The sequence below is a fragment of the Thalassophryne amazonica genome, chromosome 3 (genome assembly GCF_902500255.1).
Source record: "Thalassophryne amazonica chromosome 3, fThaAma1.1, whole genome shotgun sequence".
NCBI lineage: Eukaryota > Metazoa > Chordata > Actinopteri > Batrachoidiformes > Batrachoididae > Thalassophryne > Thalassophryne amazonica.
Genome location: NC_047105.1, coordinates 64,546,654 through 64,566,934, shown reverse-complemented (window position 1 = coordinate 64,566,934; position 20,281 = coordinate 64,546,654). Strand labels below are relative to the sequence as shown.

The 20,281-nt window shown below is 41.3% G+C and overlaps 1 protein-coding gene across 3 annotated transcripts in view; it reads right to left on the bottom strand.

The window, feature by feature from the left end:
* Positions 1-20,281, bottom strand: part of celsr2 (cadherin, EGF LAG seven-pass G-type receptor 2) — a 189,985-nt gene that overhangs the window by 71,667 nt on the left and 98,037 nt on the right. For all 3 annotated transcript variants that reach the window (XM_034166559.1, XM_034166561.1, XM_034166560.1), the window contains exons 3-4: positions 12,838-13,060; positions 4,557-4,672 (exon numbers count right to left, since the gene is read on the bottom strand). In XM_034166559.1, coding sequence (XP_034022450.1) covers positions 4,557-4,672; positions 12,838-13,060 — 339 coding nt within the window. The remainder of the gene's footprint in view (positions 1-4,556; positions 4,673-12,837; positions 13,061-20,281) is intronic.

Below are 20,281 nucleotides of genomic sequence, written 5' to 3'. Positions count from 1 at the left end.
ATGGTGCGAGACGTCGCGCAGCGCTCTCAGGCGGCGTCATCAGCCTGTTCAAGCTGAAAACCTCTATTGATGCAGGACGTCGTGAGAGAACAGAGAAGTTTCAGAAGAAGTCGGTTTCAGCATTTTATCTGGATATTCCACTGTTAACGGAGATTTTTTTAATGAAAGACGTGCGGACGGATCCGCGCGTCGGGACGCAGCCGACGCGGTGCGGCGGCACAGGAAAAACACCTCCGTGTTGATAACCATTTGTAAAATCCAGGCGGCTTTTGATGGCTTTCAGTGGAGTGAGTATATGAGAAATTGTTTAACAGGCAGGACATGTTCCAACTTGTCCTTAAGGCTTTCAACAGAGCTGTTTTTCCTGTGGCGGAGCGTCGCGGCGGCTGCGTCCCGACGCGCGGACCCGTCCGCACGTCTTTCATTAAAAAAATCTCCTTTAACAGTGGAATATCCAGATAAAATGCTGAAACTGACTTCTTCTGAAACTTCTCTGTTCTCTCACGACGTCCTGGATCCTGAGCGCCTTGGGGCAACTGTTTGTTGTGATTTGGCGCTATATAAGAAAAAAGTTGATTGATTGATTGATCAATAGAGCCTGAAATGTGGAGGTTTTCAGCTTGAACAGGCTGATAACGCCGCCTGAGAGCGCTGCGTGACGTCTCGCACCGTGAAAAGTCCTTAAAGCGACAGTCTCACCTCAAAATCTCTCATCAGCCGTTAAAATTTTCACTGAAAACCAGCTTAATTTTTCGAACCGTGTCCACTTCGATGTGTCTCACAGGTTTAGAAAAAATTTTGATCAAACAACGCGCCAGTCTCTCAGCAACTTCTCAGACAAAGGAATTCCGACGAGGGGCTGGACAACTCCTCCCACAAGGAGTGCTCACAGGCGAATGACGTCACCGACAGGCGTGGAAAAACTCACGCATGCGCACGAGGGTTCAAGCATGTCTGACGTAAAAACATATGAATGAAATCCATATAGTTTTTGAAAAAAATAAAAAGGACCGTTACTTTATTGACAGCCCTCGTATATATATATATATATATATATATATATATATACACACATTTTGAAAAGATTTCTAAGGTTGACACTTTGAACAATTTATGCAATTTAGCACCACAGTGAGCTTAACTGTTTGTGAAATCCTATCTGTGTAAGCATAATTCTTAATCCAGCATATGATAAACCATTTCTGACTAATATTCATCATTATCATTTCATTCCCATTAATCTATGCACTAAAATTAAGTTCTTGTGGCTTCTCCCTTTTCCACTTGGGGTCAACAGCCATAAAATGAAATCAGATCAACAACACTCCAGGGGAAATGTGGACTACAAGTATGAAGTGTCTGCTGTTATTGTTAATAACTTACTGCATTTACAAGAATATAATAGCTTCACCCTCATTAAAATGCAAATGTAAGCACTGCACAAACCTAAAATATAAATGGCTTATCTACTCCCCAGGAGCATACTTATCAAGTGTCTGACATGTACTGTTATTGAGTTATTATATTCACAAAGACAAAAGTTACTTCAACCCAATTATTATGTACATATATAAACCATTGTAAAATATAATCAGCTCTTTTGCTCCTCAAGGCAAGCTATAGTTTGAAGTATGAAGTGTCTGCCCTTTTTTGTTGACAGGTTATTGTGCTAAAAATTTGTCTTCATTAAAATGTAAATAAATGCACCAAACTACTTTAAAATATATTTTAATAACCTATTTTCCATGGGGTACCAAAAGTGTAAAAATCAATTGGCTTCCATATGTTCCTAATGAGTTACTACACTAATAGGAAAAAAAATGTAAATATATATCTATATATACATGGTGGTGGGCACAGCTAACCAAAAAGTTAGCTTTGATAACAGTTAATCCACTAACTGAAAAGTTAACTTTTATAAAGCTAAACTGATAAATCCCTAAAAAAATTAGCAGAAGTTACAGATAAAAGCTAAACTGATAACTTTCAGTATTGACTTCAGTACACTAGCAGCTACTAACACAACAACCAGTCAACACTTCTATCTGCCGGTATATCACTGGAGTCATGCACAAGCAGACAGTTTTGACTTATGGTTAAGATTTTAAACAAACTAATTCCGGATAAGTTATTGAAATAATGTCATCTCTGTCATTTTACAAAGTAAAAATATCAGCTATATGTTTCAGTATTAAAGTAAATCACTAATTTTGAAGGTTTTAACATTTACAGACACACATGCCACAGTGCATTATGGGAAATTAGTTTCCTATCATCAGCGGTGGTTGGTCTGTATAACACACGTTACTGAAATGATCTAAAGCGATTCTGTGAGAAATTAAATCTTGGAGACGACGACCATGAAGGATTTCAAAGTTTTTGGAGGCGTACAATTTTTTTTTATCAGTGGTCACGTGGGGGAATGCTGTTATCAGCCTGCTGCTGCAGACGCTGATGTCTGCCTGAGTTATTTCTGCTGCCTGGTCTCGTCTGGCCAGTGTGTGCATCGTGCGTCAGGCTGAAGGTCACCTATGTTTACAGAGTCATTATCATCATCATCATCATCATCCGTTTGTCTGCAAAATCGCTCTTTTGTGCCTGTTAAACTGTGTTTGAAAATCAGATCATTGTTAGTTTGCTGCCCTCATAATAACTTCAGTCACAGCTTATCCCCTAATTGTGGAGCTGCACAGAGAAAACCAAAAGAAAAAAACACAGAAGGGGAGGTTTGTTTTTAATGTGATGAGTTTGAACACAGGGTGAGCTCATGTAATCCCATCTCCCACCTGTCCTGGACACAATTATGAGCCAAACCACATCCGATCCTTGAGACTAAATGCTTGCAAAGTGAAAATATTTAAAACAGATTGCCATCCATCTGGATGTGATGTGTTTTATATGCACGGCGCTGATCTGTCAGTGGAGTGTGCACAGTCTGGCAGCAGAAAAGTTGTCTTCCTACCAGTGTGGCCCCGCCCAGCGCGTGACATCATTGCAATTCCTTACAGTATTGCCACACATTCGCTAAAAGTGCTGAATCATTTAATTTTCAGTTTTCAAATGGCCTTTTTTTAACAAATGAAAAAAAATTACATATTTACAAATAGATTTATTTGTAACCAACACACACACACACACACACACACACACACACACACACACACACACACACACACACACACACACACACACACACACACACACACACACACACACACACACACACAGTCATGGTCATCATCTCCAATTTCTCACAATATCGCTTTCGATCATTTCAGTAATGTGTGTTATACCGAGTCCAACCACCAATGACAGGAAACTAATTTTCCCATAATGCATTGTGGCATGTGTGTCTGTAAATGCTGAAAGCTTCAAAATTAGTGCATTACTTTGAAACTAAAACATATAGCTGATATTTTCACTTTGTAAAACAACAGAGGTGATGTTATTTCAATAACTTGTCCTGAATTAGTTTAAAGTTTTAACCATAAGTCAAAACTATCTGCCTGTGCATGACTCCAGTGATACCCTCCAAGTCTCTATGGTGTGAAAATAAATGATCTTCCTGTCAGTCAGTCAGTCAGTCAGTCAGTCAGTCAGTCAGTCAGTAGCTCTCCTTTGCCTGCAGAGGATTGAGTGTTGCTACTTATAGCAGTCTGCCTGCTACAAAACATGTATCAGGCAGGTGCTAAAATCTATGATTTCAGACTTTATAAATGTTTTTAACTGTTAAGCTTTACTCACTGCACCACCAAAAACACGTGAGCGGACTGAAAGTTATCAGGCCTAAATTTATCGGATGTTAATTGGTCCACTAATGGTTTTCAAAGTTATCTGAAAAGCTAATCTGCTAATGAAAAGTTAGCTTCAATAATTAGCAGTTAGCGGATTAGCGGAACTGTGCCCACCACTGTATATACATATATATTAACCCAACAACCATAAAAAGTAAGCACCCTACACTCTAAAAAATGAACTGCTGTCTCACCAAGAAAAAGTGATGTAACAATTTGGATAGATTTTTTTAAAGTTACTTCAACGTAACTAGAGAAGTCTTGTGGCATTAAGCCAGTTGAAAGTTGAAATAACTAAGATAAAATAACTTTTAAAAAAATCTACGCAAATTGTTACATCAGTTTTTCTTGTTGAGACAGCAGTTCCTTTTTTTAGAGTGCATCTACTCCCTGATGGGTATCAGAGGTTGAAGCATCATGTCTCTAGCATTTGTTGTCATTCTCATTTACATGCAGACACGACTCAACAGACTCAGTGATGTTTCAGTGGTGTGTGTCATGGTACTTCTCCACAGGTGCTTCCCACCACAGTCAAAAATGAAATAAATAAAATAAAATGCAGGTTATGATATTCAGTAACTTTGAATTGCTTGTAGTTCTAGGCTGGGTGAACTCTGCCTCTCTCCCAGTGCCTACTGGGATAATCTTTAGCCTATCTCGACCTTCAACAGGATAAAGTGCTGTAGGTACTGTGAGATCAGAAACATGTGAAAACATAACATTATTTAGTGGAGGTGATGAATAAAACAATGAGTGGTCTACCTGCAGAGAAGGTGAGCTGTATCTGCTCATTGACGATCTCCATGGCAATGAAGTCGTGTTTCTCATTGAAACGCCCATTGTAGAATAACAAACCGCTGGACTCTTTAGTGGCAAATCTGGGGAGGAAAAACACAATTGTATGACTTAACTAATGTGGATTCACCCAATATGTATTGTCTAGTATGTATGATGTGTTATCCACATCAAGAAAGCAAGTAAAATAAATAAATAAATAAATAAAAACTGCACAAGTGGCTCCTGTCTTCAAGAGCATGAAGATGGGAATATATATTTTAAATCACTGAACAAATAATGAGGCTGATGACGAGGAGAAGAAAAACTATATATACAGTAGACCAGATGAAACTACTAGAACAGAGCTCTTCAACTCGTTCCAGAAAGGGCTGAGAGGGTGCAGGTTTTCTTTGTAACCACCCACTCTACCAGGTGATTTCACAGATTAACATCATTTAGAGCACATGGAATCAGTTAATCAGAAATGCGCAACTGCACGTGTGCATTTCCCTGTTGCGATGAGCTCCGTCATGTAACAACATTTGGATTTAAAGACAGTGTGTGTTCATGCAAGTCTTTACTTTTTTAAAATTGAAAAGTAATAAGTGTCTTTTTGACTTAAAAAAGTAAAGACTTGCATGTATGCTGTCTTTAAAGCAGAATGTTGTTGTTAGATGACAGGGAGCTCAGCTCGACTGGGGAGCTCAACTCGGCACACATAACTTTTGATTTGCGCTACGGGGAGATCAGCTCGACAGAACATGGCGTGCCGTAAACGCATCTTGCAGAGCCAACATGAATGACATTCATCTGCATGACAAAAACACAAAACTAGGGCGAGGTGGAAGCAGCAGGGTGGGGGAAAGCCATGTTTACATGCATTACTGCATGTAAGAAGGCAGACATGAGAAGACGCCGCCGTGATGACGACTACAGCTCTGAATCCTACACACAGCAGAATACAGTTAAGGAGCAAACAGCCTCATTTTCATTTCATTGCCACTTTGGGACCATGCTGATGATTGAGCTTCTCAAGCCACATGCTCCATCACGAGGATCAAAGCATGTGGTGGAGCACGTGGTTTAAAAATATCACACGTCATCTGTTAGTCATGGTCTGTGGTCATAAATCTGATCCTGTGAAAATAGGTCACTGGGATGTGTGGAAGTATGGCATTACGAAAAAAATAAATAATAATGAAAAATTAGTGGTTCCAATGGAGAACAAACGAGCTCCTTGAACACATCTGAGTCACATGGGATCAGTGGTTTACCACATTAGCATGCGTCAAAAAGATGAATTAACCCTACCATGAGGGGTTTATGTTGTACACCTTTTCAACAAGGAAAAATATGTCATCTAGACCCTCCTTTAGAAAGTATTCACACACAGCACTTCACTTTTTCCACATTTTTTTTAATGTTACAGCTTTATTCCAAAGTGGATGAAATTCATTTTTCCTCATCTAAATTTTACACAAAATAGGCCATAATTGTTCTGTGCCGACGCGGGTTGAGGAGCGGACCTGCGTCTGACTGAACCCAGCGCTAAATAACCATAAAGCGGTTCCAAAAAACAAAATTTTATTATCCCCCTCTTGTGCAAACTCGGTGTACAACATAAAGTGCGTTTGTCTGGCGGAGTGAAGGACGGCGCGCTCTCCAGCGCCCAAAGGGATCGAAGCCTGGCGCTTCTGGACTCACATACACCGCCAAACACCCCCCAGGTGGACACGACAAACTGACTCTGTGAAGGATAGAAGAGGTGAGGTAAGTCAACAGCTACAACTAATATCCTTCAAAGGCACACACTATCAGCAACACATTCAGGTCTGAATTTAAGCTTTATGTAAATGAGCAGCTTCTCACAACAGGTGGAGGATCATCTGTCCGCACGCCACAGCCGTGAGAAGCGAGCTGCACAACTCTCATCAATATTCACATATACTGCGTAACAAAATACCAAATTACTGTTAACACTTATTCAGACAATCAATCACCTCTGATGTGTGCTGACAGCATGTGTCTCTCACCCGTCCTCCTTCACAGGCATGATGTGTCAAACCCAGGCGCGGTCCTCAGCGTCTCACAAACGAACGTCACAAGGTCGAGTTCCCGGCAATTCTGCTTGAATCACTCATGGCTTAAATGCATTATCTGCTTCAGCTGAAAGTCTTTAAGTTTGCACGTGAGCATCATCCACAGGTGCTGCAAATCATACTGATGAGGGTGAAGGACTCTTCTGCCAGCACCTTCTCCACAGACAAAAACCAGTTTGCATACCACCTGGAGAGCAAAGAAAAGAAAACAACACAAAAACATCCAGCCAAACCCCCCAACACACAACAATAATGACAACATCCCCTTTCCCTTTGGAGATTGGATATCTGTCCATCTGTCCCCAAGTCCACCTCCACATGTGGACTTGTGGTATGGAGTAGAAATGAGATCCCTGAGCAGCATGTCTCTTGGACTGAGCATGGACCTTTCAGAGATATGTATCAACGAGCTATTTCAGACCTCAGTTTTGTGCATACAAGTGAAGTTTTTTTTTTGTGGTAACCATTATGCTGGTTTGGTGGCTGCTGATCCAAATCCTGGGCCACTAGTGAGAACTCATGTAAACAGATGTGCTTTTGTATGCTGTTGCAGGTAGTAAAACTAAATGTGTAAAGCTATTGCTTATAACAAATTTTGCTGAATGTGCTTCATAATAAAAGCATCTTAAAGTAAAAGCACCTGTAGCTGCAGAGCAAAGAGTTTAATTGTGAAAGTCACGCGGCTATATCTCAATGATTTATACACATAAAGTGCATTCAAGGGTGTCCAGCTCCATTTTGCAATTTGCAGAGTGTACAGTCTTTGTACAAAGTATAGCACAGGAGCAAGAAAACCCTGTATTTAACTGTAGAATGCAAGGAAATAAACAACCTGATTTCACACAATATGACCTCCATCTGAGCAAAGTGCTTTTAGAGGAAGAATTCTGTTCACAAATCCAAATATCTATGGATGCTTTCAAGCAGCATAAGCAGTGCTCCCCTTCCATCAATGGTCCGAGGACAGTGGACGTGATGCAGTGTGTGCAGCATTGTCAAGACGAAGAGGAGCCACAGGGCACGGCAGCACTGACCTGCTTACTGAGAAAAAAAAAAAAATGGGAATCTTAAAGTCTGAGGGGAGCAAAGGACAAAAAGAAACATTGCTGCTGTGAGTGACAACAGAATTGCCTGATACCTGCAGTACATCCAGTAAAAATATGCAACTAAAAATCTAGACTTAACATCTAGTATCCATGGCTCTTCAATAGTCCTCATGTCTTCAATGTACCATTGTGTAAAAGTCATGTCCGCTTTCAGCCCCCTGAGCCATCTAAACCATCAGCCGGAACTAAACACTAAGTGAAGTGGCATCACTGCACGTCACACTGGCCAGCCATCAGTAAAACTAACAACCAGTCTGCGCTTATGGAGCACTGTCGCGCCATGCTGAAACACACCAAATGTGTGCAGCAACCAGAAAATTCAGCCCCTTATTGATTTTATGCCCTAAATCTGTCTCAGGAAATAATTTCTTGGCATTTTCTTATAGTACTAAAGAAATACTTTAACTGGTTTGCTGGGGACCAAAAAAAAAAAAAAAGCATTTTGTTTACCTGCACCTTCAGAAATAGAAAGGGGTTAAAGTTTTATTAGAAAACAAATTATGATGGGTAATAATGTATCATAAGAAAAGAAAATTAATACATTTTGTGATTTGACCATAAATCCAGGAGCTTATTCTAATTACATTAGTAATGTACATTATTAGTACATTAGTTTATGTATTTGCCAGTATCTCTAAGCTTATATTTACTCAAACATAGAAGATATGTGTATTACATTTTAATGTTCAAACAAATACAGAGATCCAAGTTTGATCAAACACATAATCCTAATATATGCAATGTTACTGAATTTTTGGATGTGAACTGTACAGGTTCTAATAAATTTGGAAACATGCAGCTATACAAACATCATTAAGATGACACTGATTCATTTTTTTCTGTACTCCCTTATTTCAGCTAAGGGTCAGAGGCTAGCTGGAGTCTATCCCCAGCAGTCACTGGGGGAGCATCTAGGTACACCCTGGACAGACCACCAGTCCATCACAAAGACAAACAAACACATTTGGACCTACAGTCTACTCAGAGTCAGTAAATTCACCTTTGGAAGTGGGAGGAATCCATAGCACGCAGAGGGACCCCATATAAATGCAAAGAACAACACAAAAACCACAGAGAAATTAGCAAGTGGGAAGCGAACCCAGGACGCTCTTGCTGCGAGTAAACAGCAAGAATGACCTCTAAACAACCTCTTAGCAACTGTGCTGCTACCTGATGCTGATTTAGGAAGTTTGAAAACAATTTGAACATTTGTTCGACAGAACATTATAAATTCAGTGTTATATCAGCATGGTCATTGGCTAGTAACATTGATGCACCTCTTCAGTGTAAAGCAATCACATGTAAAAGCGCCTTGGGGCAACTGTTTGTTGTGATTTGGCGCTATATAAAAAAATTGATTGATTGATTGATGTAACAGTCAATAAGTAATATCTGTAGTCATAGCTGACACAGTATCAAATAGACACCACCTGAGCAACGCAGTCATTTACATCAAATCCTTTGATGTGTCAAGGGACTACAGAGGAAAATGAAGTGGATACAATACTGATACTGTCATAGGTCCTCTGGCAGGCTGTTCCATGTATCCACCACTCTCAAACCCAGATGTGACCTTCTTTCAAATACTTTCTTGCTGTGACCTCTTCTGTTGTCTTCTGATAAGGAGAGATCTCATAATGGCAGCTTGCGCTTTGTTGCGCACAAACTCTGCTGCATAACTGCGTGTTCACGCACTAACTCGCACTCATGTTGTGTGTTTTTTAAGAGCTGATGTAACATGTGAATTTCTCCACTGTGAGATCAATAAAGTCTTATCTTAACAACGAAAATAAAAATAAAAAATCTTCTATTTGCAAGGTTCAAACAAACTGGTGAATAACTATGCTACATTTTGCCAGCATAACACACAGCTGTCTGTTTGCGGTCTGTGCGCACAGTGATGCACACAGCACACCACAAACAGAGTAAAGTCTAACCTTACCAACGTCTTAACCTTTACCAACCGTAAGTAAACACAAAGTCTTTAAATATGCCCAACGTTTACAGTTAATTATTTTTTCTTCTGTATACGAGGAGTCATATTAATGCCAAGGGTTCAAACTCACAAAATACAGATGTGGTCAGTACCAGCTAAATTTTCTTTTGTCCTTTTAAATCATGGTGCACGTACAAACCTCACCTATTTGCATGTTCCTTCCCAGAATTTTGCACACTCATGTGAATAAACTCCCAATTGCACATTAATGAAAACAAACAGACTAAATGAACAATACTCTCTATGTGGCAGATTCTCAGTGTGCACTGTTATTAAATCAGTATGCAGGTGTATTTTGGAGTGCAATGGCATGTGCCCACGTTTTTACGTATGCAAACCTTGACTAAATCAGGCCCTTTATGTCAAAGATTTTGCACCACTGAAACCATTTGACATAACAATCAGAAATTATCAGCACCACAAGATGCAAAGTGGTCCGAGTTTATTGCAGAACACTTGTTTTTGGTTCAGAATTTATATCTGTGACAGACATAAATTTAGTCACTCCTGGTAAACAAGCATCTTAAGCAGTTGTTCCTATGAGAAGCTGTTAGTGTGAGAAACCTGATCGGTGTCAGCTCAGGTAACAGAGTTCGCTGCTGAGCTCACCTGCCTCGAGCGCTCAGTAGCGGTGCCTCCACACAGCCGCCACCTCTGACCTGCCGGCCAAACTGGTTTGAGCAGTTCTCCATCAAAAAGACTGTCACCTGAGCCTCCCAAAACAAAGGCAGAGTCCACAAAGTTCACAACAGGGGGATCGTTTCCACCGGCAGCCATTATAAGTGTCAACTTCTGCCAAGCATGTCTAAAGTGACAAGTATGACAATAAACAAAGCAAAATGGCATGACTCCATCTCTGTGATAGCGCCGAGGTGCAATGTTTTTGTTGTGACAGATATCAAGAAGAATGCACTGCTTTTATAGATGCTTACATTTCAGCACACTCACACTGTCAGAGCTGTAGTGTCACTTCAACAACCTGCTGTACGTGGATCATAATGGTTCATATACAAAGTGCATGTCGGCAGGAAAATAAAAGTTCAGTCAGATAATGGAGAATAATTAGTGCAACAGCAGCGCATAGTTTTGACTTTGGTGTCTTGACTCCAACCGCCTCATTCTCGGCAGATTATTATGACTTGTAGTTTTGGGAAGTGATGCTTAGATATACAACTTTTCCTCCCATCTGAGGCCACAGACGGATGCAGGGATTGGGATTGGGGGTGAGGAGGATGGCAGGAAGGGCAGAAGGTAGCAATGTTGATGCAGCAGTTGTGGTGTTCACAGGCAGAGGGGAGAGGTGGGAAATCTGCATTTTACATAGCCCACCCAGTTTAAAGTTGGGGAGGTGTTTATGATGATAGCAGCAATCATAAAAAAAATGCAGAATTTTACAAGAGTTAAGGTGGACTAGTGCATTACCTGTGGTTATCCACAGGCTCTAGATTGGGTAGAATTTATAGAATAGGTAACTGACATTTTTCAAGGGTGGTAATAAATTATGCAAAGTTTCTATAAAGAGTTGGAATGGCGTGTGAGTCCAGAATGTAATTAACGTCCATTATTCACTGTAACATAATATCCGCAATTTCTCCAAAAATATTAGTCCTATCAATGTTCCGTTTTGGCAGCGTTCATCCTTGATCGAAGGTACCAACCCAGTCTCACGGCAAGTCGTGATTCAGGAGCACGAAATACTCTATGCATTAATCTAATGGTTTGTGATATTGTGACGAAAAGTGCTTCAATTTCGTCACGGCAGCACAAATTCATCCTAATTCAATCCGTGATGGCTGCACAAATTTAAAAGTGGGTCAGGTGGTTATTGTAAGGGTTGGGGATAGGAGTAGGGTTAGTAACAGTGAGTTTTAAAAAACACGAAAGCATGAAAAAAACGTGAGACTGGGCTGAAAGTACATAAGCATACCAAGCTCTCCTCTGTTTGCCCGTGTTCGAAGGTACGTGCACGCACACACGCACGTACACAGAGGCCACTTGGCTTTTAATATATATATACTGAGTGAATGCGAGTTACATGAATGTATGTGTGCAGGAACCCATGAACCTAGAGTGTGCTATGATTTGTGTGATATTGTGAGTTGTGAATGATGGTTAGAAGTTGCATCAGTGCCACATAGCCCCAAAACTGCAGGCATGGCTGCACATACACGTAGGAGGCCAGAAGCCATGGCAACACCATAGAGCATCCCCGTCTCAGTGGGAGGAGACATGCACAGCATCTATTCATACTTGGTGACGGACAATATTTGGGTACTTGTATTTGGAATCTATATCTGATAAGATGGGACAATGTGGTAAAATAAACAGCAAAAGTGCCAGTTCTCCAGTAAATGGACTTCTTTCCTCCATCACATTTTCATCTGTTGCAGTCAAACGTCTCCTGCTCTCATGTCAAGGCTTACAACTCCACAGTTGCTTTTAGTCTCTTTAAAATGGAGGAACAGACATAAAATATGCAATTACCCTCAAATTAAAGAAGAAGAAGTAAGTCCTGTACAGGCCCAGAGGCTGTTATCGCCAGATTCCATAGCATCAAGTGCATTAGAGTCAACAATTCCCCCTGGATAGGACACCAGTCCACCACAGGTTACTTCCCCACAAAAGGAATGTACCCATTTACAGCTGGGTGGACTGAGACAATGTAGATGAGGTGTCTTATCCAAGGACACACACAAGCAGCATAAACGGGATTCAAACCCAAGTCTACATATTGGCAGGCCAGCTCCTAATCCACTCAGTACCTGCTTTCAAATTAAAGCCAACATATAACCCTGTCAGTGTCCAAAAATATATATGAACCAAACTGTATAATATCTCTTAGCAATGGACAGAGATGTGATAATTTAACACCAGAGTGCTGCTGTCGTTCAGCGATCCCATTATTTCCATTAAACACCATTACGGTTACATAAATGTGCGGTGGGGGCGTCACACTTGAGCAGCATGTGCACTCAGAAATAGACTGTGGAGGTGGATGAAGAGTGAATCACACACCGCGGTGGGTGACCAGGTGAGTGCTGCTGCAGGAAGGCGACAGTGCTTACGTGAGCAACAGGGTGAAGTGGAAACGCTGCCGGAGGCCCTTAAAGGTAAGGAAGGAGTCCGGAGGGAAGTTGCGTGTGGTCATCTCACAGTAGGGCTTCTCATAGCCACCCGACGGACACTCGCACTTAAAGCCGCCGACTAGCAGGTTCACACACGAGCCGCCGTTCTTGCAGATTCCTGGGACACAGCGGCCTGAGCGCGCCGAAAGCTCACATCGCTCGCCTGCAGACACAGTGACAGAATGAGAATTAAGATCATGTGTTTGACATGGTTATGTTCTGTCACTGCAGCAGTGCTGCTCGGGCTGTTCCACAACTGGTCAGGTGTGCCAGAAGAAACATCTGTATGACATGAACATAAACACAAACATGCAGCATAAGGTGAAGAATAAATTAAGATTTTTTTTTTGGCACAGCGTAGAGAAAATATGAGTCATTTGTCAAAGTTCTGAAATCGTGTTTTTCTTGTTTCTGCTTTCAACCTTTGTTTGACCTATACGTTATATATATATATATATATATATATATATATATATATATATATATATATATATATATATATATATATATATAAAGAAGTGGTATGGAGTTAATACTGTCTCATAAAACAATCTAAAATATGTTTGAAATCAGATTTCATATCATAACTATGAGGTCACTGAGCAGCCGGTCTGCTCTGTGTCAGCCTGAACCCGTCAGATCTCAGAAGCTAAGCAGTGCGGCATCTGGTTAGTACTTGGATGGGAGACCACTTTGGAACACCAGCGGCTGTGTGTTTCTCCAGGTAAAACTGGAGTTGCGTCAGGAAGGGCATCCGGCGTAAAACTTGTGCCAAATACCAGTGCGGATCTGGCTCTATCTGCTGTGGTGACCCCAAACAAAAAGGGAGCAGCTGAATGCACAACAATAACAACAAGTATTAGGTCACTGCTGAAGATGTTTCCATTTTTCGAGGAGAAACATGTTCTGCTTCAGCAGTGTTACAAACAGCTCCCTGATTTCAGTATAATAACACAGGATGTGCACGGGTACACAGACACACAGTGTAATATGCTGATTTTTTTTTGTTAGCAAAATTCAGTCAACATGCACAGACAAGGAGACGGTGTCCAGCTCACAGGTGCTGACTGTGTCTACACTGTGCCCACAGTTTTGCCGGAGACACTTCCACAAGTCAGGCGGAATTCGAGTCAAAGCGGCTCGGTGTGGACTTCCTCTGCATGCAGCACCGCTACTGTAAGACTGGAGCATGCAGCCGGCATCTTCACCCAAACCGCTGATACACAGGCCTTTTATTTACTCTGCAACTATTAATCACTCTATTCACAGTCCACTGAAAGCGAGTTTCTCTGTTTTTTGAGCGTTGTCCAGGCAGATCTTTTCAAAGTCACCTCAAAGGACACTGGATGAGACGTTAACGTGACTGAAAAAAACTGCATATTCATTGAATTCCAAAGATAATATTGAACCACAGGAACACAAAGTTCAATTCAGGAGGCAGAGAATAAATCTTCAGCACAAGTCCCCAAAGAGGCAGACATGACTTCTAAAGGCTCGTTAACTTATTACTTAGTGTTAACAAGTCAGAAGCCTTATCCCGCCTGAGAGTGGAAAGAGGGTCCAATTCACTGGAAATGTTACGCAAGGTGTGTGCTGTTACCATGGACACAAACACTCCGGCCTGTCAGCGAAGGTTCTCAGGCATCCAGGTCGCAGCTGTCTAGAAGTTTCTCCAAAGCAACGGGACTTCTTCAGTCCTTGAGACATTTCACCGCTCATCCAAACCATGCAACTCATGCAAACTATTATTTTGTGTTACACAGTTCTAAATTTACATCTATATGTATTAACTCCATATATTATCTTTTTTTCTTCTTTGAGGTAAAAAAGCAAAATTCTGAAACACACACACACACACACACACACACACACACACACACACACACACACACACACACACACACACACACACACACACACACACACACACACACACACACATTCTGACTTTACAAAATAAAACAACAAAAACACAAGCCCATAGGGACAAAATGTTTTTTACAGATGTTGGATTTATGAAATCATCATCATCATCATCATCAAAAAAAAAAAAAAAAGTTGTCAAAGATTAGCCAACAAAATTTTATTCAAATACTGATACAATTGTTAAGGAAAAGAAAGCTATAGTAGGTCATTTTAATGATTATTTTTCCAGTGTGGGGAAAAATTTTGCAAATTCAACTGTACCTCCGCCATTTCCAGACAATAAAAATCCGACGACGGGGCGGGACCACTCCTTCCACAAGGCGTGCTCACAGGCGAATGACGTCACCGACAGGCGTGGAAAAACTCACGCATGCGCACAAGGGTTCAAGCTTGTCTGACGTGAAAACATATGAATCACATCCATATAGTTTAAAAAATAAAAAATAAAAAGGTACGATACTTTATGGACAGACCTCATAGCTAAAGTGATACCACTGTTCAAATCTGGTGATAAACACATTTTTTCAATCTACAGGCCAATCTCACTGATACCTCAATTTTCAAAAATTCTGGAAAAAGTATTCATTGAGAGGTTAAATGATTTTATATCTAAACATCACATACTAAATGAGCAGCAATATGGATTTAGGAAAAAAAAATCATGCTTCTTCAATGGCGTTAATTGATTTTGGGGAAATGGTAAATAAATGGACTGCATTTATATAGCACTTTTCCATCTGCATCAGACGCTCAAAGCGCTTTACAAATAATGCCTCACATTCACCCCGATGTGATGGTGCTGCCATACAAGGCGCTCGCTACACACTGGGGGCAATAGGGGATTAAAGACCTTGCACAAGTGATTTAGTGATTTTCTAGTCAGGCTGGGATTTGAACTGAGGATCTTCGTCTCAAGCCCAATGCCTTAACCACTAGACCATAGCCTCAACATATCACAATATACCCTAGGGTTTTTTTTACTTACAAAAACCATTTTATACTATAGATCATACCTTATTATTGAATAAATTATGGAAGTATGGCATCAGAGAATTAGCTCATGATTGGATAGCATGTTATTTGTACAACAGGTATCAATGTGTTCACATTGGTGGGATAAATTCTGAATTTTTGAGGTGCACTTGTACACCTTGGGCCTTTGTTGTTTCTTTTATATATTAATGACATTTTTAGTTTCTAAGTTTGTGAGTTGTTGTATTTTATTTGCTGATGACACGACTGTGTTTTGCAGCAGGGATCATTTGGGACAGGTTCTGGACATGATGGAGACGGAACTACAGAAGTTTAAGGAATGGTCTGATTCAAACAAATTGTCGCTTCACTTTGGTAAAACAAAGTGTATCATATTTGGCAATAAACACAGGAATTTATGTAGAAATTTACTAGTACACGAAATTGAACTCATAAACAAAACTAAATTTCTTGGGGTCTTTATTGACGATAATCCAAGTTGGAAAACACATATAAATTATGTTAAATCTAACATAATTGTGGTAAAGTTTCCGTCTGGTAATCAGAGCTTTTGTAAATTGCAGGTTTGAGTCTCGTGAGTGGCATTAATTATTATTTAACCAGGGTTATTTAACCGTGGGGTTCTGTATTGCGTCCCCTTTTATTTATTATTTATATCAACCCAGTGATATTCACTAATTATACAGCTGTTTTTTATTTTAATTTTCTCCACATCAGCAGTGCCATGTGGTGCAACACATCCCAGCTGCTCACACTGTGTTCATGCACATGCACAATGGCTCGTGGTTCCCCATTTCATCTTTGGCTCGTGGATTTTCTTCCAGTTTCTGCTTCTTTCGTGTTATGTGTGAAGGGGCCCTAAAAAATTCAAGGTACCACCAACAACAACTGGACCATCTTTTATATAAATATATGTATAAAAAGAAAAGAATAGAACAAAAGCTCTCGATCATACATACGTTTAGGAATGATGCACAAATTAACTCAGAAGAATTAATGAACATGAGCTCCAAAGATCCAACAGAACCTCAGTATCACAGCAACTGAGGAACTGGAGAAGGGGTTGGAGGCATCAGATAGAAATGTGACATCATGCAGCTTTAAGAGAGCGCTCCATCACCATGACCTTGTTGTGTGGGCCGCCAGAAGAGGAGGTACTGCTGGCCCACCACCAGTGGGCGCCCTGCCTGAAGTGCGGGCTTCAGGCACGAGAGGGCGCTGCCGCCACGGACACAGCCGGGGGTGACAGCTGTCACTCATTATCTCTTGACAGCTGTCACCCATCTACTCTACATCATCTCACTCCATAAAGACCAGACGTCATCTCCACCTCGTTGCCGAGATATCGTACTTCAATGGAGGTAACTTTCTCTGCCTGTAGTAATTGATCCTAAGAGCTATTGTTTTGCAGCTGTCAACCAGAGGACCGGCGTGGGTCGCGACTGTTTCGTCCTACGTCCGTCAGATAAGTGGTTAAACAGACGCTGCACGAGTGTGTGTTAGAGGTGGAGGTGACATTCCCACCGTTGTTGTTATGGGGTGTACACACACCCACACTTGACTGTCTTTGTTCTTTGCCAGCAGTACCAGATCCGACAGTCGGGGACAGTGATCACCTGGGAATTCGGGACTTGGCGGCTCCAGTATTCACCAGGTTCGGTGGCGGCGGAAATCGTGTGGTTCCGGCTCTTCTCAGGACAGACGTCTTCTATCCTCGAGCCTGCCCACACATCACCTTTGTGGATTGACTGTTATCATATTCTGAGATTGTCTGTGTATTCGTTGTGCACCTTCACAACATTAAATTGTTACTTTTTGGCTCATCTATTGACCATTCATTTGCGCCCCCTGTTGTGGGTCCGTGTCACTACACTTTCACAACAGACCTGACAGGTGGTCCAGCAGTAGAGGCTTGCCTCTACTGGTGGTTGGCTCTCACTGCGGTATTGTATCACTTCCTGTTCCGGAGCACAGCGGTGTTTTTCTGTATCTGTTAGCTGTTTAATCTGCGCAGTTAGATTGATCTAGTTATCTAGATTACGATTTGTTTCCCAGTGTAATCTTTACGTGCCTTAACTAAAGCACTCCTTCTGCTGAATCACCTCTAAATTATTTACACATTATTCACTTTGCGTGTTTTTAGGAATCCGCTAGCTTAGCGTAGCTACTAGCTCTTAGCCGATTTAGCATGGCGGCTTCTCCTGTCTCTCCCGCACTTTTCTGCTCTGGGTGTGACATGTTTAGTTATTCCTCGGCCTCCTTTAGCAGTAACGGTACTTGTAATAAGTGTAGCTTATTCGTAGCTTTGGAGGCCAGGCTGGGCGAATTGGAGACTCGGCTCCGCACCGTGGAAAATTCTACAGCTAGCCAGGCCCCTGTAGTCGGTGCGGACCAAGGTAGCTTAGCCGCCGTTAGTTACCCCCTGGCAGATCCCAAGCAGCCGGGAAAGCAGGATGACTGGGTGACTGTGAGGAGGAAGCGTAGCCCTAAACAGAAGCCCCGTGTACACCGCCAACCCGTTCACATCTCTAACCGTTTTTCCCCACTCGACAACACACCCGCCGAGGATCAAACTCTGGTTATTGGCGACTCTGTTTTGCGAAATGTGAAGTTAGCGACACCAGCAATCATAGTCAATTGTCTTCCGGGGGCCAGAGCAGGCGACATTGAAGGAAATTTGAAACTGCTGGCTAAGGCTAAGCGTAAATTTGGTAAGACTGTAATTCACGTCGGCAGTAATGACACCCGGTTACGCCAATCGGAGGTCACTAAAATTAACATTAAATCGGTGTGTAACTTTGCAAAAACAATGTCGGACTCTGTAGTTTTCTCTGGGCCCCTCCCCAATCAGACCGGGAGTGACATGTTTAGCCGCATGTTCTCCTTGAATTGCTGGCTGTCTGAGTGGTGTCCAAAAAATGAGGTGGGCTTCATAGATAATTGGCAAAGCTTCTGGGGAAAACCTGGTCTTGTTAGGAGAGACGGCATCCATCCCACTTTGGATGGAGCAGCTCTCATTTCTAGAAATCTGGCCAATTTTCTTAAATCCTCCAAACCGTGACTATCCAGGGTTGGGACCAGGAAGCAGAGTTGTAGTCTTACACACCTCTCTGCAGCTTCTCTCCCCCTGCCATCCCCTCATTACCCCATCCCCGTAGAGACGGTGCCTGCTCCCAGACTACCAATAACCAGCAAAAATCTATTTAAGCATAAAAATTCAAAAAGAAAAAATAATATAGCACCTTCAACTGCACCACAGACTAAAACAGTTAAATGTGGTCTATTAAACATTAGGTCTCTCTCTTCTAAGTACCTGTTGGTAAATTATATAATAATTGATCAACATATTGATTTATTCTGCCTTACAGAAACCTGGTTACAGCAGGATGAATATGTTAGTTTAAATGAGTCAACACCCCCGAGTCACACTAACTGTCAGAATGCTCGTAGCACGGGCCGGGGCGGAGGATTAGCAGCAATCTTCCATTCCAGCTTATTAATTAATCAAAAACCCAGACAGAGCTTTAATTCATTTGAAAGCTTGACTCTTAGTCTTGTCCATCCAAATTGGAAGTCCCAAAAACCAGTTTTATTTGTTATTATCTATCGTCCACCTGGTCGTTACTGTGAGTTTCTCTGTGAATTTTCAGACCTTTTGTCTGACTTAGTGCTTAGCTCAGATAAGATAATTATAGTGGGCGATTTTAACATCCACACAGATGCTGAGAATGACAGCCTCAACACTGCATTTAATCTATTATTAGACTCTATTGGCTTTGCTCAAAAAGTAAATGAGTCCACCCACCACTTTAATCATATCTTAGATCTTGTTCTGATTTATGGTATGGAAATAGAAGACTTAACAGTATTCCCTGAAAACTCCCTTCTGTCTGATCATTTCTTAATAACATTTACATTTACTCTGATGGACTACCCAGCAGTGGGGAATAAGTTTCATTACACTAGAAGTCTTTCAGAAAGCGCTGTAACTAGGTTTAAGGATATGATGCCTTCTTTATGTTCTCTAATGCCATATACCAACACAGTGCAGAGTAGCTACCTAAACTCTGTAAGTGAGATAGAGTATCTCGTCAATAGTTTTACATCCTCATTGAAGACAACTTTGGATGCTGTAGCTCCTCTAAAAAAGAGAGCTTTAAATCAGAAGTGCCTGACTCCGTGGTATAACTCACAAACTCGTAGCTTAAAGCAGATAACCCGTAAGTTGGAGAGGAAATGGCGTCTCACTAATTTAGAAGATCTTCACTTAGCCTGGAAAAAGAGTCTGTTGCTCTATAAAAAAGCCCTCCGTAAAGCTAGGACATCTTACTACTCATCACTAATTGAAGAAAATAAGAACAACCCCAGGTTTCTTTTCAGCACTGTAGCCAGGCTGACAAAGAGTCAGAGCTCTATTGAGCTGAGTATTCCATTAACCTTAACTAGTAATGACTTCATGACTTTC